The sequence below is a fragment of the Mchenga conophoros genome, linkage group LG13 (genome assembly GCF_057382185.1).
Source record: "Mchenga conophoros isolate Kocher_MC1m ecotype Shallow Benthic linkage group LG13, M_conophoros_male_GT1.1, whole genome shotgun sequence".
NCBI lineage: Eukaryota > Metazoa > Chordata > Actinopteri > Cichliformes > Cichlidae > Mchenga > Mchenga conophoros.
Genome location: NC_140538.1, coordinates 23,735,970 through 23,754,467, shown reverse-complemented (window position 1 = coordinate 23,754,467; position 18,498 = coordinate 23,735,970). Strand labels below are relative to the sequence as shown.

The following is an 18,498-nucleotide window of genomic DNA, read 5'->3' as shown; positions in this document are numbered from 1 at the left end:
CATCAGCATTTTAAGTCTAACAGTCTCCTCTCGTGTCTGCTTCAGCCTGACGTACTCGTGTGATGGCCACCACCTCTACACGGCCAACAGCGAGGGCACGGTGATGGCGTGGTGTCGACGGGATCAGCAGCGCATGAAGCTGCCCATGTTCTACTCCTTCCTGAGCAGCTATGCTGCAGGATGAGTGTTTGTGTGATGTTTGCGCCTGTCCACTTCTCAGCAAGAGGACCTCCCCTCCTCCTCCTCCTCCTCTTGTCTGCACTGACAGAGAGGAGGACATGTCAGCATGTCCTCAAACTCTCTGAACCCTCCCTGACTTTTAAATAAAGCCATCCCCAGCAGAGCAAACTGTACCGCCGCCACTCCCAGCATCAAGAAATGATTATGAAAATAGTATTATATGTACATAAGTATATATTTATAAATACATTAAAATGGACTCTTGCAGGAATGGTTGAGTATTTGGCTGAGGCTGCATCAGACACTTTATACAAGATGTATTTCTGAGAGTGTTTCATTTGTCGAGTCTTTAATTCCTGCTGATGTGTTTTTGTTGGCTGGTGTTGATTTAGCCGTTTCCTGGTAAGCTGCTATGGTCTGGACAAAGCCAGACTCAAAGTGTGAAGACCCTCGTGTTTCACCTCGACATCGCTCACGTCTCCTGCAGCGTGCGGTCTGACAGATCGCCGCCCCAGCTCAGTGAACGCGTCCTGCTGACGCTGCAGTGGCTGCAAGGGAAGGGAGCCCCCTCCTCGCGTCTGTCGCCAGGAGAGGTCCCGCTCTGCGGGAGTGAGACGTCCCTCCGCCGCGCTGTCTGCTCCACTCAGATCTGAACACTAGAGTCACAGACCTGCTTCACTTTGTGTCTGAGCTCAGTTGACGGACCGAGGGGACCTTGTGGGTGCCTGTTGTTCTGTCCTGCTTTTGCATGCTAGGACGATGCTGCCCTTGACTGTGTGAATGTGGATGTAACATTTGCTGCAATGCTCCTTGTTTTAAGGCTTCCCTTAGTTAAACCAGCCCATTTGCTCTTTAAAAACACCATGGAGGCTCATCTCTGTCTTGCCCGTCGCTTAAATGCACAAGAACCACTTTTCACTACTTTACAGGGCTGATTTATTTATTTTTTTGAGAAAGCAATTAACAAACTGTTAGATGCTTGCAGTCGGAGGAGGAAGAAGGCGGAGGAGAGAGTGATTTCCTGAATGCTCCGTGATCCTCACTGATCTCCCACACTTACTTAGCACCTGTGCAGCATTACTAAAAGGGTGCAGTGGGTGTGGGAGGGTTTAGTAAAGAGCGTCGCGTCGGCTGATATATACACTACACACATCGGTCTGGGAAACGGCCGAGCAGCTGTTTCTTTTTCTTAACCCACTCCAGGATCCATGTAGCCTTTCTTTACATTCCCACTTACGTTACTGCACTTCACGGTTTCTTAAACGAGAATCAGAAGCACTTTTTTTTCCCCCCCTCAGCTACTTCAGTTTAAGTAGAGCCAATGATCTGTGGCCTTAACACAAACTGAGCTTGATTTAATTCCACTAATAAATCAAATCCAGAAAGCAATATCAGACACAGACATGCAATAGGTCATGTTTTTGGTACCTTGTTTCATGTGGGAAGAAACCAGGGTGCATTTCGTTTCTTTTTCTAAGACAGCTGTGAAACAATTAGTTTTTATTCCCTTTTGTGGTGACTGCAGCACCCGGTGACGACTAATGTCTTACACTTACTTGAGAAAGGGATTATTTCTTGTTAACTCATTCCTTTTCGCTTCGACCTGATTTATTTTTCTTCCTGATCCTACGTGGACATGATGTTACTGTGTTTGTTTACTGATTTTCTCTATGAAATGTATGAAAAACTTTATGTGAACCACAGCCTCTCAACCCAAATGTGTGTTTGTATGTATTTTTTGTTTGTTTGTTTTTTTAATGTAAAAGGTAGAAAATGTGACAGATTTTCTGACGGAAGGAAATATTATATTTCTGTTAATGACTTAAAGCTATGCATAATTTAAGATCATCGTTTTAGGTTGCTTAAGTTGTATTTTGGCCCCTCCTGCTAGTTTTCTGTTTTTTTCCTTTGCATTTTTGGCATCTTGAAGGTTCCTAATGTTTAGTTTTGTTTGTATGCGTGTACGTGTTTGAATGAACCAAGTGATAAGCATATTATAAATATATAAAAATCTATAAATATTTGAAGAAATATTATCGTCGTGTTGATTGTGTCCATTTCTTTGTGTGCGTGTGTTGGGGGAGGGGTTGCGTTCAGGGACATAATGTAAGCAGAAACTCGTGTCGTACTGCACAAATCAGATCGGAAGCACGAACAGGAAAAACAAATTAAAATGTTAAAAGTTATCAGGATGCAAGCCACGCTTAAGAGCGCGTGCAGTCGTTAAGGGTGAGGCCATCAGGGGGACACGGTGATGTCAAAGCTGATAGAAAATAAAATAATAAACGATACGGGGAAAGCCTGCAGACCTGCGCTGCCTTTTGCAGCAATCAAGCTAATTAGAATCAGCCGCTCCTAATTTGACTAACAGGCAGCGTCGGTGCGTTTACGGCCACTCTGGACAGCTGAAGCTCATCCCGGCTCCCTGCTGCTGCTGCTCCTGGTCCACTGATCGAGTGCTCCCCGCCCCACAGCCTGTATCTGATCGTCATACAGAGGTTTCCCCCCCTGCTGCTGCTGCGTAACATCTCTCCAAGTCCAGCCGTGGTGCTCACCAAGACCTCACCGCTTGGAGCTCATCTTCCTACACGGAATACGCACTGAGCGAGCCGCCGAGGCGACATTTAAAGACGCCGAGATTTTTGGCTCCTCGGGTTCAGTCCAGACCGAAGCGAGGCTGGGATTTCCTCTTATCGTTTCATATTTGACAGATCTTTGTGTGTGCGCGCGTGTGTGTGTCTGTGTGTGTTGGGTGGAGTCAACCCGGAATTCTCCCAAATTGGAAAACCACTGGCACATTTCAGGTAGGTCGGCGGCTGCAGGCTACATTAATGAGCGCGTATCCGACCAATGCAGGGATTTATTTCAAAATGTTTATCATCAGTGCAAAAATCATTGCTGCTCCTTCCCCCCCCCCCCCACATGATGCATGGTTTGCTGTTTTCTGCTCTAACCAGGGCCGCAGCTCGCTGTGTGTCCACAGATTAATCTCCTCTTAGAAATAAATAGTCGCACGCGTTTTCACAGATCTGCATCAGCAATTAGCAGCATCGTTGCATTTGGATAAAACTGCACAGGGGCGAATACAGCCGAGCAACCCTCAGGATGGATGCATCCAAAGCAAACCTAAACGGAGAAGGCCCGATGGCTTCCTACGAGGGTGTGATTTAAAAGCTATAAATTGGCCGTAGAGCTGTGGAGGCTGGAGGGATGGCAGAAGAATTTGTCGTCTTCGACAGTCTGCTTTAAGATAAATACATTTTTTGTGTGATTTTTAACAAAGAATAGATGCGCAATAATAATAATGCATATTATCATAGAAAGGGGGATTGATTCAGCAACCCCTCACCTCCAGAAAACACATCTGTGGGCACATCTTTGCCGTGGCTGCCAAACTGGGACATTTCAGTGGTGGGTGGGGGTGGCTCAAGGAGGCTAAAATGGGAGTAAGATGTAGTGATTGCGAGAATTGATCTGCAGAGCTGCAGCTGATGTACTCTTGAGGTGAAAGTTGAGAGGAGGAAGGCCAGCAGTGGAAAGATCTGCAGATCCTGGGAGGAACTGGGGAGAAGCTGCAGGTGCTTTGCTTTTCTAGGTGTACCAGCATAAACTCCTGCTGAAGAGCACTTGAGCAAAATACTAGGGGTGTGTGTGTGTGTGTGTGTCTCTCTCTCTCTTAATCCCTCCCAGCCCTCCACTCCTTGCTAACCTCCCCCCCCCCCCCCCCCCCCCGCCAGTTGGTCTAAATAATAACGTGACAAAGGAAGAAAAGCAATCATGCATGAGCGCTGGCTGAAAAATGACAAACCGCTGTCCAGCTGATGCCCACAGAGCAGCTTCTTCAGATAACAAATGGACAAACAAAATGGGTCCTTCCAAGTTTCACTGTGTAAAAAGGAACGGGTGGGGGTGAGGTTGTAGTAGAGTAGCTGCTCCATCAGGGTAGAGCTGTCGCCAGGGGGGTGCTGATTTAATGTGACGTTCACTGAGTCTCCCCCCCCCCCTTGCATCTGTTTGGCGTCACAGGAGCACCATGAAGGACGGCATCGCCAACAACAGCACGGCCAGCATCTCCCAAGCCAGGAAAGCTGTGGAGCAACTGAAGATGGAGGCCTGCATGGATAGGATAAAGGTACAAAGCTTTATTGTTGTTATTGTCTGCGCACGTGAACAAATATTTTCACATCGCTTCTGTTACCAAGTATGCAATTACTCAAAAACCGTACCTCCACTTATCATGGAACTGAAAGCTTTGTGTGCCTCTAACATCGGCTGGGATTTTGGAGCAGTTCAATAGGCGCATCTCGATGAGTGACAGTTCTCAGCAAGCATTTCATTTTTGCTCATTTTTGTCTGAATAAAGCACAAAATTAACTTTGCTGGCTTACAATTGGCAACATTATCACGCTTGGCTCTCATGGCTTCATATTTGCACACAGTAACACTGTTTAAAAGAAGAAATGGCCGGGATGATGGTGCCGTCGTCCAAAAACTGGGAAAAATGCATCAATTAGCCACACTGCATTGGCTTTTCCTCGTGTTTAAAATACTCACTCGTGCACTAAATCTGCATCCTTTATTAATGCACTAATTACTCCTGTTTGAATCACCGTTGGTAAACACTACAGTGCCCAGCTGTTTGAACGTTATTTATTTAATTTTTAAATGAATCCTCATTTCCACAGTGGGGTTGAATTGGCTTGCTGTCAGACGTATTGAGGTAGATCAAAATAAACCTGGCACAAAAAGTAAGGAAATTTGTCTTTGGTCAATTTCTTTTTGTTGTAACAAAAAGCCTCTTGGGAATATTATACAGTTGGAAATCTTTATTTTTCCTTAAATGGTACCACTTGTAAGGAAAGTGCATTTGTTCCGCCCATGAAAAACTTGCCAACTTGGCAAGCTAATGGACCCTGCTGCAGCGGTCAGTTGGTGTCTAATCCAAACATGCCACGTTTGACTGATTTGGTGCTTGCGCTGTAGGACAACGTCAAGCTGCAGAACCAAGATGCAGCATTATTTGGAGTGAGCTCTAGTACAATCTCCAAATTGAAGACGAAGATTCCGATAATGGAGGATGTCAGAGAAAGGCGGTGAAGTTGGCGTCCCAAGAAGACTGTTTTCCTCCCTTGTCAGCACTTAAGAACTGTTAGCAGTCTTCTACAGATTTGCAGGATGACAACGGCTCTCTACCCAGATGATCTAGAACAGGCTCCATGCAATCTCCGGTTTTGTGGCGGCCTGTCCCGAGCCCTTCACCATCAGGCATGTTTGCACTGGTGTCACCAATACGTGCACTGAAACCTGAACATGTGGAGGAACACCATGTTCAACCATGAGTCCAGATCCTGCTTGTGCTTGCCCCTGCAAATCAGAGACTCCATCCAGAATTTGGGAGTGGAGTGGATGGTGTGGCATGCCGGCAGTAATGACATCAACCCCACTGAATACTTGTTTGATCAACTTGAGCGTGCTGTTCAATTACACTGACTTATGACAAATGCTGGTTGAAGAATGGGACACATCATGAGGAGGCGGTGCCAGTGTGACTGTATTTCCACAAATTTCTTTAGGCAGGTTTAGGTATATTTAGAGACCAAGACACACGCTGTACATAGGCATGGAAACAATGTATCACTAGTCCTGTTTAAACCTTCATCCCTGTGACATGGTCCACTTTTCTGTTACTCCAGCCTATTATGTTTTCTTGATTTAGAAGCACAGTGTAATAACTCTGCACTCATAAAACATTCAAGATAACATCCATGTGTTGAATCCTGGGTCCGCTATTACTGTGCACTCTTTGTCTCAGTCCATTATAAAAGCTTTAACCCATTTATTAGATGGCCTGGTCCAGTTGGAGTAAATCACTGCTATTATCTTCCCTCGTCTTTCTTGGATTTCTTTTCTTTAGAGAAGCGTGCCACAGTTTTGAGTATTGCAGTGCTGGCATTTTTGCCAGACTCGTGATGGATGCTTGGCGCACTTTTTCCCACCTTGCAACTCGACTCGGTGACAGTTCAGTGTAATTACAAACTTGCATATTTGTTATTTTGAGTCCCTGGATTGTGTAAAGTTGAATGAGGAATGTTGGGCACTTCTATAGATTGTGTATATAAAAGGTAACTGTGGTCACTATGACATCAGCAGGGCCTCTTGATGTTCTGAAGGAGTACCTCTGACGTAGGGCTGCTCGATTATGGCAAAAATGATAATCACGATTATTTTCACTGAAATTGAGATCTTGATTATTTGACGATATTTATTTAACCCTTACGACCTACTATAGAACCAAGTCCGCCAGAGCTTATATATATATATATATTTTTTTTTTACATGTTGTAGTGCCATTTGTGGGAGCATTTCAAGTTGCTATACAACTATTATAGCCCATATTTTAATAATATGTATGCGTTAAGTCCATAGTAACTACATTAATTGCAAAAAAGTGCAATAAACTACAAAAAAATTAAATCATTTTTGTTTTGTTTTTTACATATATTTCTACTTGGAGAAATTTAAGAGGTTTATCCCTCAAAACTTTAAATACAAAAAAGTTGCAAAAAATAGTTTCCCACCACACGAAATTTATTTTGAGTGTCTTTATAGTTTTATTTTGGAGATACACCAATTTTTATATACTGCAGGAAAAACGAAAAAACAATCCTATGATGCAAATTTGCAAAGAAAACAGCAGGTGCATCAAAATAAACTATTTCCAGCAGTGCAATTCGAGTTCTAAGCATCCCAGCAACTATTCAGAAAAGTCAAACATGACTTATAAAACACCAGTATAGGCTTTTAAGGCCTACAAGTAAAAAACTACATTTTCCGCGAAAATGACGTCACTTCTGGTTTTGGGCAGGAAATGGCGGACATGCGCGATAATTCACACTGACGTCTGTTTCACTGTGGGAAGTGTTAGGAACAGCTGATCGGATCGGCAAAGCCTGTTTCTGGAATATTATGTTTTTGTTCCTGCAAGCGCTTTTTATGCAATTTTTGCAAAGCTTTATGTGGAACGAAACCGTGACCGAGGACAAGCTGATGGCATCAGATGTAAGTACAACTCCTCTGGTTTCATATGCAAAAAAAATTTATTGTGCTATCTTACAGGGCTCAGGGTTCTTCAGGGATTTAAAAATAGTTACACAAAACTGAGCGTGCAGCTCTGACCGGCTTTAAAGGGTTAACAATAACAATGTATTGAATAATGACTTTAAAAAATAATATAAAATAGTGTGCAACACCACTGAAGTTTTTTTTTTTTTAACCTCTCTTTTCAACCAACGGCAGTCACTCTCCTCTCCAAATAACTTCTGCTTAGCTGGTCTCCACCCTTTTTTGCGCCACGGACCGGTTTATGCCCGACAATATTTTCAGGGACCGGCCTTTAAGGTGTCGCGGATAAATGAGGGAGGGGCTAATAATCGGCTCAGTCATTTTTAATGATCGTTGAAAGCCCAGATCGTAATCGTGATTAAAATTCGATTAATTGAGCAGCCCTACTCTGACGTTCATGGACATGGTTGTGGATTGCGTGTGTCAGTTGCATATGTGGGGAGGGGGAAAATAAATGACCCTAAACTACCTCTTTATTTTAACCTGTTAAATGCATTTTAAACACAATCTTGGTTATGTAGTGGAAGGGATCAACAACCAATTTATAGCAATTAGAAGGGAGGGAACGTTTGTCAGCGCTAGCTAGTTGGCAAGTAATTGACGTTTGATGATGTTTGGTGTTTGTTAGTGAGGTTTGAGTTCTTGATTTATGGCTCTGACTGCAATCACTCAAATTAGCGACGTTCTACAAGTAACTGCCCTCTAATTTAAAAGCGCGGACAGATTTCCAGCACATCTTAATCACTCTGAGATTTACGCTGATGGGCTCAACTCATCTGTGATGACTTCTTGCAGCAGGAGACTCGACTCAACTGGTTCTATTCTTGTTTCTCTCACATGAAAAGCAAAGTTGCCAAGCCACTTTGTCATTTTGTAGTTAAATTGCATTCCTGCAGCAACCATGTCACACTATGTGGAAGAATTTCAAACTTATTGTAATTTCACCCCCAGCCGGTCACAGCAGATGGCTGCACCTCTCTGAGCCTGGTTCTGCTCGAGGTTTCTTCCTGTTAAAAGAGAGTTTTTCCTTCTCACTGTCGCCAAGAACTTGCTCATTAGGGCTCCTCTGACTGTTGGGATTTCTGTATTATTTTAGGGGATCTACTTAAAAGCACCTTGAAGTGACAGCTGTGATATGGTACTATTTAAATTAGATTAAATAGCCAGCATGATTACATTAAGCTGTAAACTGATGGCAGATGGACTCTGCCTTATTGGTGTTTCAATGCCAAATTGAGGACCAAAGTTGATCACATGAGTTCTCAAAATCAGGTCTCAATCTTTGAAGCGGCCATTTCAAAGGCAAAGAGACTGCAAGTTCATTGCACAATAATTCTGGTTGTGCTGTAGTCTCCGACCACTGCTGTCTGATCCGCTAAGTGGGATCACTTCTTTTTAACTCCCCCAATCTGCATCCTCACATTTTTCTGAGCCTTAGTGATATCGCTTGAGTCAACATTATCAGATTTGGCCTAGTTCCCTGTCACATAAACCCTCAAACTACAACCGTTGCATTTCCCACCACTGACTTCCACAGCAGACTGTGACATGCCAATAAATTGCACGTGGGTCTTTTTTTTTTTTTTAATTTTTTAAATAACTTTAGTCCGATGTCTTCTGACAGGCATTGCACGAAGTCTCGGTTCACCTTATCATCGCCTCTGCTGTGCACAGCTTGGAATTCCAAGCAGACCAGCGTGTTAAATGTGAGGGATGAACCCGTAGGAAAGGTGGGCTATGGTGGCTGCTAACCAGCTCTGACAGTAACTTTCCACCAATTTAGGTCAGTGTGGCTGCAGGATTACTTCTCCACCACACACATTATTGTGAAACAGTATTGTTTCCTCATTAAACAACACCTGGTTAAATATTGACTTTTGCTCCCTGTGCACTCTTTGTGGTCGATCACCTCGAGGCTGTTGCTGCAATTAGACATCAGTTTGGTGCTTCCGTCCATTCCAGGCATCATTTTCTCGGTATGTTTACTTCCTGTTTTCTGTTCATGTATCTGGCATGTTGGGGCAATTCTGAACACTTTCTTTTATGAATGACTTCTTATGCAACTTAATGTCATCTCATTCAGTAGGCTCCTCGTGTGTTTGGGGAATGATTGCCCTGCAGATCAGAGGCTGTTCACTCAGCAATATAGCTAAGCATGGAAGCCGGCCAAACACCTTCATTCCTGCTCGGCACAGCACAAAGGCTGCTTACAAGCAAACCTCATAGTCTTAAAAAGTAAAGTGATCCGCCCGAAACTGCAATCAGTTTTAAGAAGATTAGGTATCAATTTGGGCTTCTTTCAGGTAGCTCATCAAAATAAGACCTCATGCGTTTTAAAGATATTAAGTGTTTTTAAGCATTTTTGTAGACAATACAAACTCTAAAATGCCAAATTTTCATTGGAAAATTGCTGAAAATGTTGAATTTTTTTTAATTTTTCAACACAAACCAGCAGATTGAGTTCAAACCCATTATTAAAGAGCAATTCTTCCTCTGGTTTTGAAGCCTGTTAATAGCAATATCTTTATATTAATAAATCTGATGCACTTTGGCTACTTTTTGTGAGATCATTGTGGAGTCTGTGAAAAGTGTTTTTAACAGGACTCCATGCAGTATCCTCGCACTGCTTCCACAGGCACCGAGCCGCTCAGCCAGGATGCTGACAATCAAATGCACTTCATTAACTGATCATCAGCAGGTGTGAGCACCTCTATGAACGCAGCCGTTTTGGCAGTTTGCGTGTCTGGAGCATTCAGGTGTGTTAACGCAATCTGTCCCGGGAGCAGACGTCCCAGCAGTTTCACCCCAAAGGTCAGACGGTGCAGTACTCTGACAGCCAAGAGCTTCCTCTCTGCAGGCATCAGTTAGCATGTTAAAGTTCATGAGTACATTTAGAAAATGACTGAACAAGTCTGACTTCTTTGGAAGAGTTGTCAGAAGATCATGCAGCACAACTTAAGTTTGCAAACTTGTAAGAATAATGGCGCACTGACTAGTAAGTACTCTATGTAAGGAGACGTCTTTACCTTAGAGTGAAGCAGAGATGATTGAAAAACTAAGACTAGAAGGAAATGAGGAAGGACAAAACGGCACGTGATCTGCCAACCTGAGATGGGGAAACTCACTGCAGTGGATGGGAAAATAAAAATCCAAATTCTCCAGCATCTATAGGATAATGCCAAGAAATCAATGTTTTTTGGGAGATTTAGGCTCTAAAACCATTCTAAATTTGTTCAAACTCTACAAATTTAGAAAGAGTGGTCCAAAATTTCTTCACAAGATGTGAGAGATTGATAGTCCAATTTGTTGCTGCCAAAGGTGGTTTTAAAGCTACTGAATCATGAGTGTAGGTAGGTGTGTCCCCTCACATGACTGTAAGTAGCCATTCTGACGTAGAGCATCAGTGTTCCCGAATCAAAACGCGAGGTTTCCTCCCCCGTATGCAACCGCGTAGAAGAACTTTCAGGTTTTGGATGGCAGTCTTATCAGACTGTCTATGTAGAAAGAAAACCCAGCATCAGAAAAATGGACAGTTTCCTTGTTTTTTTTGCACATTATGTTCAGGCCTGCAGCCAGTTCTCGAGTGGATTCACAGGATGGTGCCAGAACGACAGCAAGGCAGCTGAAAAAATATTGTTTGATTCATAAATTATTGTCTTGTGACCCACGTCTCTACACGCATTTCAGCAGCATGGAGTTATAAATGGTTTATTGCAATATATAATGAGTCTCTTGTCTTAAGATGAGAATTAAAGTTTTACTGTCAATTTAGGATTTTATAGAAAAAACTGCTTTAATAACAACTCTATTCTTTAGCCAAATCCTCCTAACTTTGGTTTTCATGCAGGTGTTGTTACACTGATGTTAAGTATTGAGGATCATCTGCTTTTTTCCTCTTTTTATATGAAGCGTTAGCTTAGCTGTAATGGTGTTCAGACATTTTCAGGCAACATATTTTAAGCTTTGTTTAAATTTCCAAATTAAGGGGGGGGATCTTGTTGCTCTGCAAAACAGCAGCTTCAGTTGCAGCATGATTCACATCTGTATCATTTTCTCGGCGGTTGCTCAACGAAAGCGAGACAGCTGCTAGTATTTAATAACCGCATAGTGCATCAGATGTGGCGATCCAAATAATACTTCATAAAAGAACTCGAATGTGCATGGATATAAAAGCAGAGGGAAAAGGAGACTTGGCCACGCCTGGCGATCCCTTAAATTTAATTAAGGGATCTGACGAGGGAGAGTGTGACAAGAGCGGTCTCTGTGCTGCTGATTGAGGGATCACCACACTCTCATTAATTGCTCAATCAGCCAAAGGAATGTGATCTGTGCTAATTAGGAGGACTCTCCTTCCATCATGGGGCTGCGGTGTAATTACAATCAGTCTGGGCCTGACGACACACACTGAGCAGTACCACTCTCTGTCCTGTGAGCCTCCTGTTCAGAGCAGGAGCATTTGGCTGCAGTTGCATAATAATATAATGACTGCATTTACTTTGATTATGAAAATAATTAAACTGTTTGCTTTGTTAGTGTTCACACTTCATGCGAGCTTGGATTCTCTAATTAGTGCCTGAGTTTGGTCTTTTTTTAGTTTTTAGGTAGCCATTTGGGGTACATTGTGTCTGAGCGACTAATTTTTATTTCAGCTAATTAAAGTTCTGTTAATCAACGCATTAGTCACATTATTCCAAATATTCAGATCACTGGTGGGTCTGTACGCGTACAGTCACTGATGACGATTGATCCTCTCATGAATGCAGTGTTACAATTCTGCCAACTAAAGTGTGGCGTTGAGTCTTTTTTTTTATTTTTTTTTTTAGTTTCAGCACAGACACCTCTGTTCTGAAATATCACCGTGTGGTGTATTGAGTATTAGGTGACTTAACAGCTTTTATCAGCAACAGAGGAACTGCAAAAGGGGATCCATGATGTAGGTGCAGACATAAATAATAGAAACGCATTAGCTGGAAGAAGGTGGCGACAGTACCGTGGCTGGAGCAGAAAGCTGACAGAATGATGCAGAGAGGTAGCCATGCGTGGTAACACTGCTGTGTCAGTATGCTTGGCTTTCCTTTTTAAGTTTCATGCATTGCACAGCTTATAACTAAACTTAACTTTGGGTTGGATTTTGCTGAAAGAGGTGCTCGATGGAAATGAAAGCAGCAGTGGGGAAAATGACTCCGCTGTGCATTTGTAGTTTGAACAGGATGTCGTACTTTCATGGGGTCGTTTTTAAAAGTAGTTCAAAATGAGAGATGCACTCGCTGTCCATCTTCTATAGTTACACTTTGCTTGTACTGGGTTAGAGCACAGTTTTGCCTTTTTAATGGCATCAAGAAGGTGCTTTAAACATTCCTCATGTTTTGGTCGATGCTGACATGAATGCAGTACAGTTGCTAACAATCTCCTGTTCAGTTGCATGCAAAAACGGGTTTGGTGACACTGGAGGCCATTTGAGTACAGTGAAGTCACCATCATGTTTAAGAAATCAGTCTGAGACAGATTTGAGCACCTTGACGTGCAACAACACCGTACTGTAAGCGGTCATCAAGAGATCTGTGCACCGTGGTCATAAAAGGATGGACATTCAGTAAAAATACGATATGATGGGGTCTTAAAATGATACACAGTTGGTACTAAGTGTGCCAAGAAAATATTCCCTGCACCATTACACTGCCAGCACCCCTGAAGCATTGATACAAGGTAGGATTTGTCTATGCTCTCGTGTTTAAACCATATGCTGCCCTTCCATGTGAGTGTTGCAGCAAAAATCGACTCATGAGACCAAACATCCTCCAGTCTTCTGTTGTCCTCGGTGTGGTCTTCCGCTGCTGTAGCCCATCTGCTCCAAGTTGTGACGGGTTGTGCATTCAGAGATGCTCTTCTGCACAGCTTGGTTGCAACAAGTGGTGATTTGACTTCGTGTTGCCTTCCTATAATCTCAAATCAAGTTTGGTTATTCCCCTCTGACATCAACAAGGCATTTTCACTCAGAGAACTGCTGCTCACTCAGTATTTTGTCCTTTAGACCATTCTCTGTAAACCCCAAATGGTGACCATCTCAGTAAATCACCACTTTCTGAAATGCTCAACCTTGAAAATCCTTTAAATCGCCTTTCTCCCTCACTCTGCTCAGTTTGAGCATGATGACGTGTCAAGCTACACCGAGCTACCATCATGCATTTGGCTGATTAGAAATTATTTTTGCATTAATGAGCAGATGTACCTAATAAAGTGGCCATGAGTATATCTAAACTGTTCTTGGGTTTTAAAAATTTGGGCAAAAGCTAACTTTCCAGTGAGAATGAATTACGATTAGAGAGTCTGCCATTCCTCTCAGCAGTCCAACCATGTGGAACAAAATCAAAGGCTTCACTGCTCCTTTCAGGATGGTCTGTGGGGACACTGGTGATCCCTGATCTTTTAATAATGTCACATTTTTTAATGTGGCCAATATTTCATTTAATGGATAATATCGCCTGGACTGTTTGTTTTTTTGTGGCATTTAGCAAACAGCATAATGCTAATATGGTAAATATGGTTGATACTGTAAACACGATAAAGCTTCTTAAAGTCGGCTCGCTGACATTAGCGTTTGGCTCAAAACTGAGTTGTTGAGATGGCTACAGACTTTTATTCTTGTTTTCCGATTTACTGGCACAGCATGATGTACCTCAGTGTTTGCCAGACTGTGTGACCTGTGAGCGTATTGTCAAATTGTTGTGGTTGCCTGATGTGAAAGCAAAGCAGGCAGTAAAGGCTGTTTGTGGGGAGAGAGGGAAGAGAACATGTTTAATAGATTTTTTTTTTTTTTTTTAAATAGATATGGGTGTCCTTGTGGCTAAGTGCTTGGTAGGGATGTTGAAATTAAGAAACTGAATAACACATCCTGGTTTTCTGCCATTTCTTCTCTTTTTGTGGGATTTTGAGTTGAAACGGCTCCATTTCAGGCTGCAAGATGGTCGAAACGGTAATGTAACAATCCATGCTGAGGACCAAAGCTGTGCTATTCTCTTGTGAGAGCAGCAGTGGGTGAGGTGAAGTGGCAGGCAGGAGATCAGATGGCTCTGTCCTCCACATAGATCCCTGAGCCCTCGCCAGCCCTCTGATGCAGCTGCTCCTCTGCTCTCCATTTGCCGCCTCCCCTCCCGTAACCTCCCACTCAATTCCCAGTTGAAAACCTGCATTCACATACAGTCTGACTGTACTATAAAATTTATGGTCACCGTTCGACTTTTTTTTTTTTTTCTTTTCATTTGCCTTGGAAGATGTCACATGCTTCGTGCTATGCTTGTTGAAGTCCCACCTTAAGACCCGTGAGTTACCTCGACGAGCTTTCTCGCCCTGGTTCCTGAGGGTCGGGTAACGGTCATCGGTGCAGTCGCTACAGGCGCTGACAAATCGGGAACATCGGCAATATGCAAGTTGAAAGAGCCTTACAGCAATTTGCCCAGGTCTCATCTGGTGTGAGTTTAACTTCAGAAACATCTGCTCTGAGAATGAATAAATGGTGAGCTGCAGAGATGTGTGAGCTTATTCACCTTGCTCTCAAGAAAAGACGTTTGGGCCTCGTCCACTAATATTTGCACTAAAATGTTTTTACCCTGCGCAAAAAAAGTTTGTGCGAAGCATTACTGTTGGCAACATGAAACGTGCTATCTGCATACTGCCACAACTTTATTTTCCTATGTAAGGAAACATGTTTCTGTGTGGGGGATGAGAAAGAGGAGTTTGACAGAAGACACTAACGCAGTGGGGTCTGAAGAGCAAACCAGTGTTTCCCATTAAAAATGAATAAAAACATAATTTCCAAGATATTTCATAACAGGACTGTTTTTTCACTTCATGCCCAGAGAAGGGTTACCCTGCAACTTCTGAACACTGAGCTCCTTCACACTGGATTTCATGTGACTGCATGAATTTCATGAGCTGCAGTGACCGTTTCAACCTCTTTAGCTTTTAAGCACCAACTAGGGAAGCTTCTCACAACCGATCTTTGTCTTATCTCTTAACAAAGATACAAAGAAAGCCAGCATTTAATTGATTCTGGGGAAAAACTAATCATCTGGTATAAATTGTGTAATACGATGTTATTCGCTATTTTCTGGGGGTCCTTTATGCTGCTTTGCAGCTAAAGTGCAGAGATCAGAAATGAGATGCAGCTATGGCCCCAGGATGAGTTTGAACTTTGAAGCCATGACTACTGAACTTTAGTAAGAGAACACTGGAAGCAACTTTAACAACATGAACATTGATTGAAAATCTGAAATGCAGGACTGCGTGTTTCTGGTAGCACTCCCAAAAAACGGCCTTGAAACATCATCACACAGTTTAAAGAATAAATCTGAAATGTCTGATCAAAAAATTTCTTCTGAATATTTCAGGTATCCAAAGCCGCCGCAGACCTGATGGCATACTGCGAGGCGCACATACGCGAGGACCCCCTCATCGTGCCCGTGCCCGCCTCCGAGAACCCCTTCCGGGAGAAGAAGTTCTTCTGCACCATCCTCTGATGAGCTGCTGGTAGAGCTGTGCAGGCATGGCGTTGCCTGGCTTCTCTGTCTTCACCACACCTGAAGCTACTGGCCATAGGCATTGAGCTGAGTTTTGCCAAGGCGGGGACACTCTGTTGTTGGTCAGCTCTGCCCCTGGTGGCTGAAGGTTTTGGGGGAGTCAGCTACCAAACTGGCAACCCAGTGGGCGTATAATGTCTTGTTAAATAGGTTTGTTATTGCTTTGTTATTAGAGAAACAGCCTTGCTTAGTGCTCAAAGAGATGAGAGATGTTTTGGTTTTTTCTTTTTCTGTGCTAGATTTGAACTTGCCTCAGGAAACAACTTTGCCCAGTGTTTGACTTTTTTTAAAAAAACATTTATTTCCCCTTTTTCTTTCTGAATAAAAATGTGTAGGTCTTTGTATAAACTCAATCATGACTTGTGTTAGTGTTTTTTTTTTTCGTTTTTTTTAAATGGCTCTCAATGCACAGATGTAACTATTAGTAGCAACACTTAAAGCACCACTAAAAATTCGACGACTTCCCTCAGCAGTGGTTTCAGTTTCAGCATCGACAATTAACCCACTCGCTTTAGCACAATCTGATTCAGATTAAAGCCCAGAAACGGAAACCGTATCTCACAGTGAATAATTTCCGCTGCACTCTCAGTAAGAATGAGGCGGCCGCACGTCGCGTTCTGCTGCAAAGAAATGAGTGGACTGTTTTTTGAAAGGTGCAGAGCTAATGTTTCAACAGCCAGATGAGTTCTTCGGGGTTATCACTGTGCAAACAAGCCCTTAAGTCAAGAATTATTTATGAATCTGCCACCTTCTGCCCACTCTAATGCATTCTAACTTTGCTTCTCGGTTTGATTTGCTCTTTTCTTTCGAATCTGAAAAAGCATCAGTTAATCCTGCAGCTCTCTGCAGGAATAGATATAAAATATCATTATTATTTTATTTTTTTGCAGGACATCTTGTTCCCTTCAGCAGTCTCTCTTAATTTCTGGGCATGTTTCCTGAGCCTGATTCTTTTCCTTCTTTTCTTCTTCCTTTTTGCCTGTCCTAGAGTGAATGGCGAGGCCTTTGACATTAATACCAAACTGGAGGCCTGCATGTTTCTCTGCTCCTTTTTGACAGCCTCCTCTGTTTCCGAGGGACCGTCAGTCTCTTCGAGTGTACAGTATGTTACGGTGCCAACTTCTGTGGGAGCGGTGTGATCTTCACACTGTGCTTCCCGGAGCCTTTTCTTTTTCTGTTCTGGGTTTTTTCTCTTTTGGAAGAAAAAAAGCACACTGTCGAAACATTTCCTTTACATGGTAGTTGAATAGCATTTGCTGATTTTTATGATGACTTGTTCTGATCGTTATTAATATTGTTATCAGTAGTATTAACGAATATCTGTTGCACAGCACTGACAGCTACATGACGTGCAGTGCTCCTAAGCCTGTATGATACGTAGAGGAAAAAGAACGTTTATAAATCATGCAATTATTGATACTATCGTGAGTATTTTTTAAAAACAGCGCTGAGGGTCGTTTACATAATGGGGTCCCTTTTTTCTTCTTTTCTTTCTTTTATTTGGAGGTTCAGGCTTTTTGCATCAAGGTTTCTATCATCGAAGGGGAGGGTGAGTGGGGACTTCCTTTTTGGTACTTGAATAGCCATTGCATTAGGAATCAGTCTCTGATACTGGACCGTAACAAACGCAGACTCAATTGTCTTCAGGATAATTATCGACTTTATTTCCTATCTGAAAACCTGAGCTGACCTCAGGACACTCTCGCTGACCTCATCTCAAGGATGGTGCCAAAATCTGAAAAGAAATACGACGGCTAGAGATGAATATTGCATGGATTTATTTCTATTTATAACAGAACTATTATGATATGAAATATTGCCTGTTCATTGACTTTTCTGGGTGCTACTCTGCACATAATAATCTCCCTGGAGTCCGGATATGTCAACAACGTGCAGCTGTATTCATGAATGGTATTATTGTTTTTTTTTTGGGGGGGGGGAATAAATAGCATTTACATAGCAGACTTTGTAAAAATCCTTTGACGGATCAAATGAATTAAAAGAAAACGGCAACCCACAGTGTGCTGTGTCTTCAGTATTTTTCTCTCTTTCTGGCATCTGTCTGATCACACCGACAACATGCTGCAAATCGTTCTGGGTCTCGCAGAGGAACATCGTGTTTCGGTGTGTATTGGAGACCTCCTGTGGCTGAGCTGAACCATGGGCCATCTGGATGCACTCTTGTGTTGTTTTTTTTTTTAAAAAAAGAAAAGGATTACGATTCAGTTCAGCCTTGGCCAGTTTGCCTTCTATTCTGCAAATCTAAAGCGGGAGGGCATTACATGTGCTGGGTGACAGCACAGTTTGCACGAAGAACGGCCTCGATTTTTATGATTCGAGGTATCCGCGGCTGACATCAGCATTCACGTTGTCTGCTGTTGCTCCTTCATGTCTCCATCCATGCATCCATTTACATCCTCACTGGGGGAATAGGCCAAAATTACAACTTTCCACCTAATTTAGTTGATAGTGGTTATTTTATTTTTAGCCACTTTTCACTGCACTTCATGGTCTGATGATTGGGTCAGAGGCAGAATTGGTCTTTTTTTTTTTTTTTTTTTTTTTTTTGGACAAACAAGGAAATCAACTCTTGCGTGTTGATATTATGAGAGACAGCAGT

At 42.7% G+C, this 18,498-nt stretch overlaps 2 protein-coding genes across 3 annotated transcripts in view; both read left to right on the top strand.

Annotated features, from left to right (window-relative positions):
• lyst (lysosomal trafficking regulator) overlaps nucleotides 1–2,216 on the top strand; it is a 58,625-nt gene extending 56,409 nt beyond the window's left edge. For both annotated transcript variants that reach the window (XM_085297324.1, XM_085297323.1), the window contains one exon: nucleotides 46–2,216. In XM_085297324.1, the coding sequence (XP_085153450.1) occupies nucleotides 46–184 (139 nt within the window). In that variant the 3' untranslated portion in view covers nucleotides 185–2,216. The remainder of the gene's footprint in view (nucleotides 1–45) is intronic.
• A 308-nt stretch (nucleotides 2,217–2,524) lies between these two features.
• gng4 (guanine nucleotide binding protein (G protein), gamma 4) lies at nucleotides 2,525–17,897 on the top strand. The gene is made up of 3 exons (XM_085297325.1): nucleotides 2,525–2,984; nucleotides 4,207–4,312; nucleotides 15,690–17,897. The coding sequence occupies exons 2-3, from the start codon at nucleotides 4,214–4,216 to the stop codon at nucleotides 15,816–15,818; spliced, it is 228 nt and encodes a 75-aa protein (XP_085153451.1). The 5' UTR covers nucleotides 2,525–2,984; nucleotides 4,207–4,213; the 3' UTR covers nucleotides 15,819–17,897.
• Nucleotides 17,898–18,498: the final 601 nt, after the last annotated feature.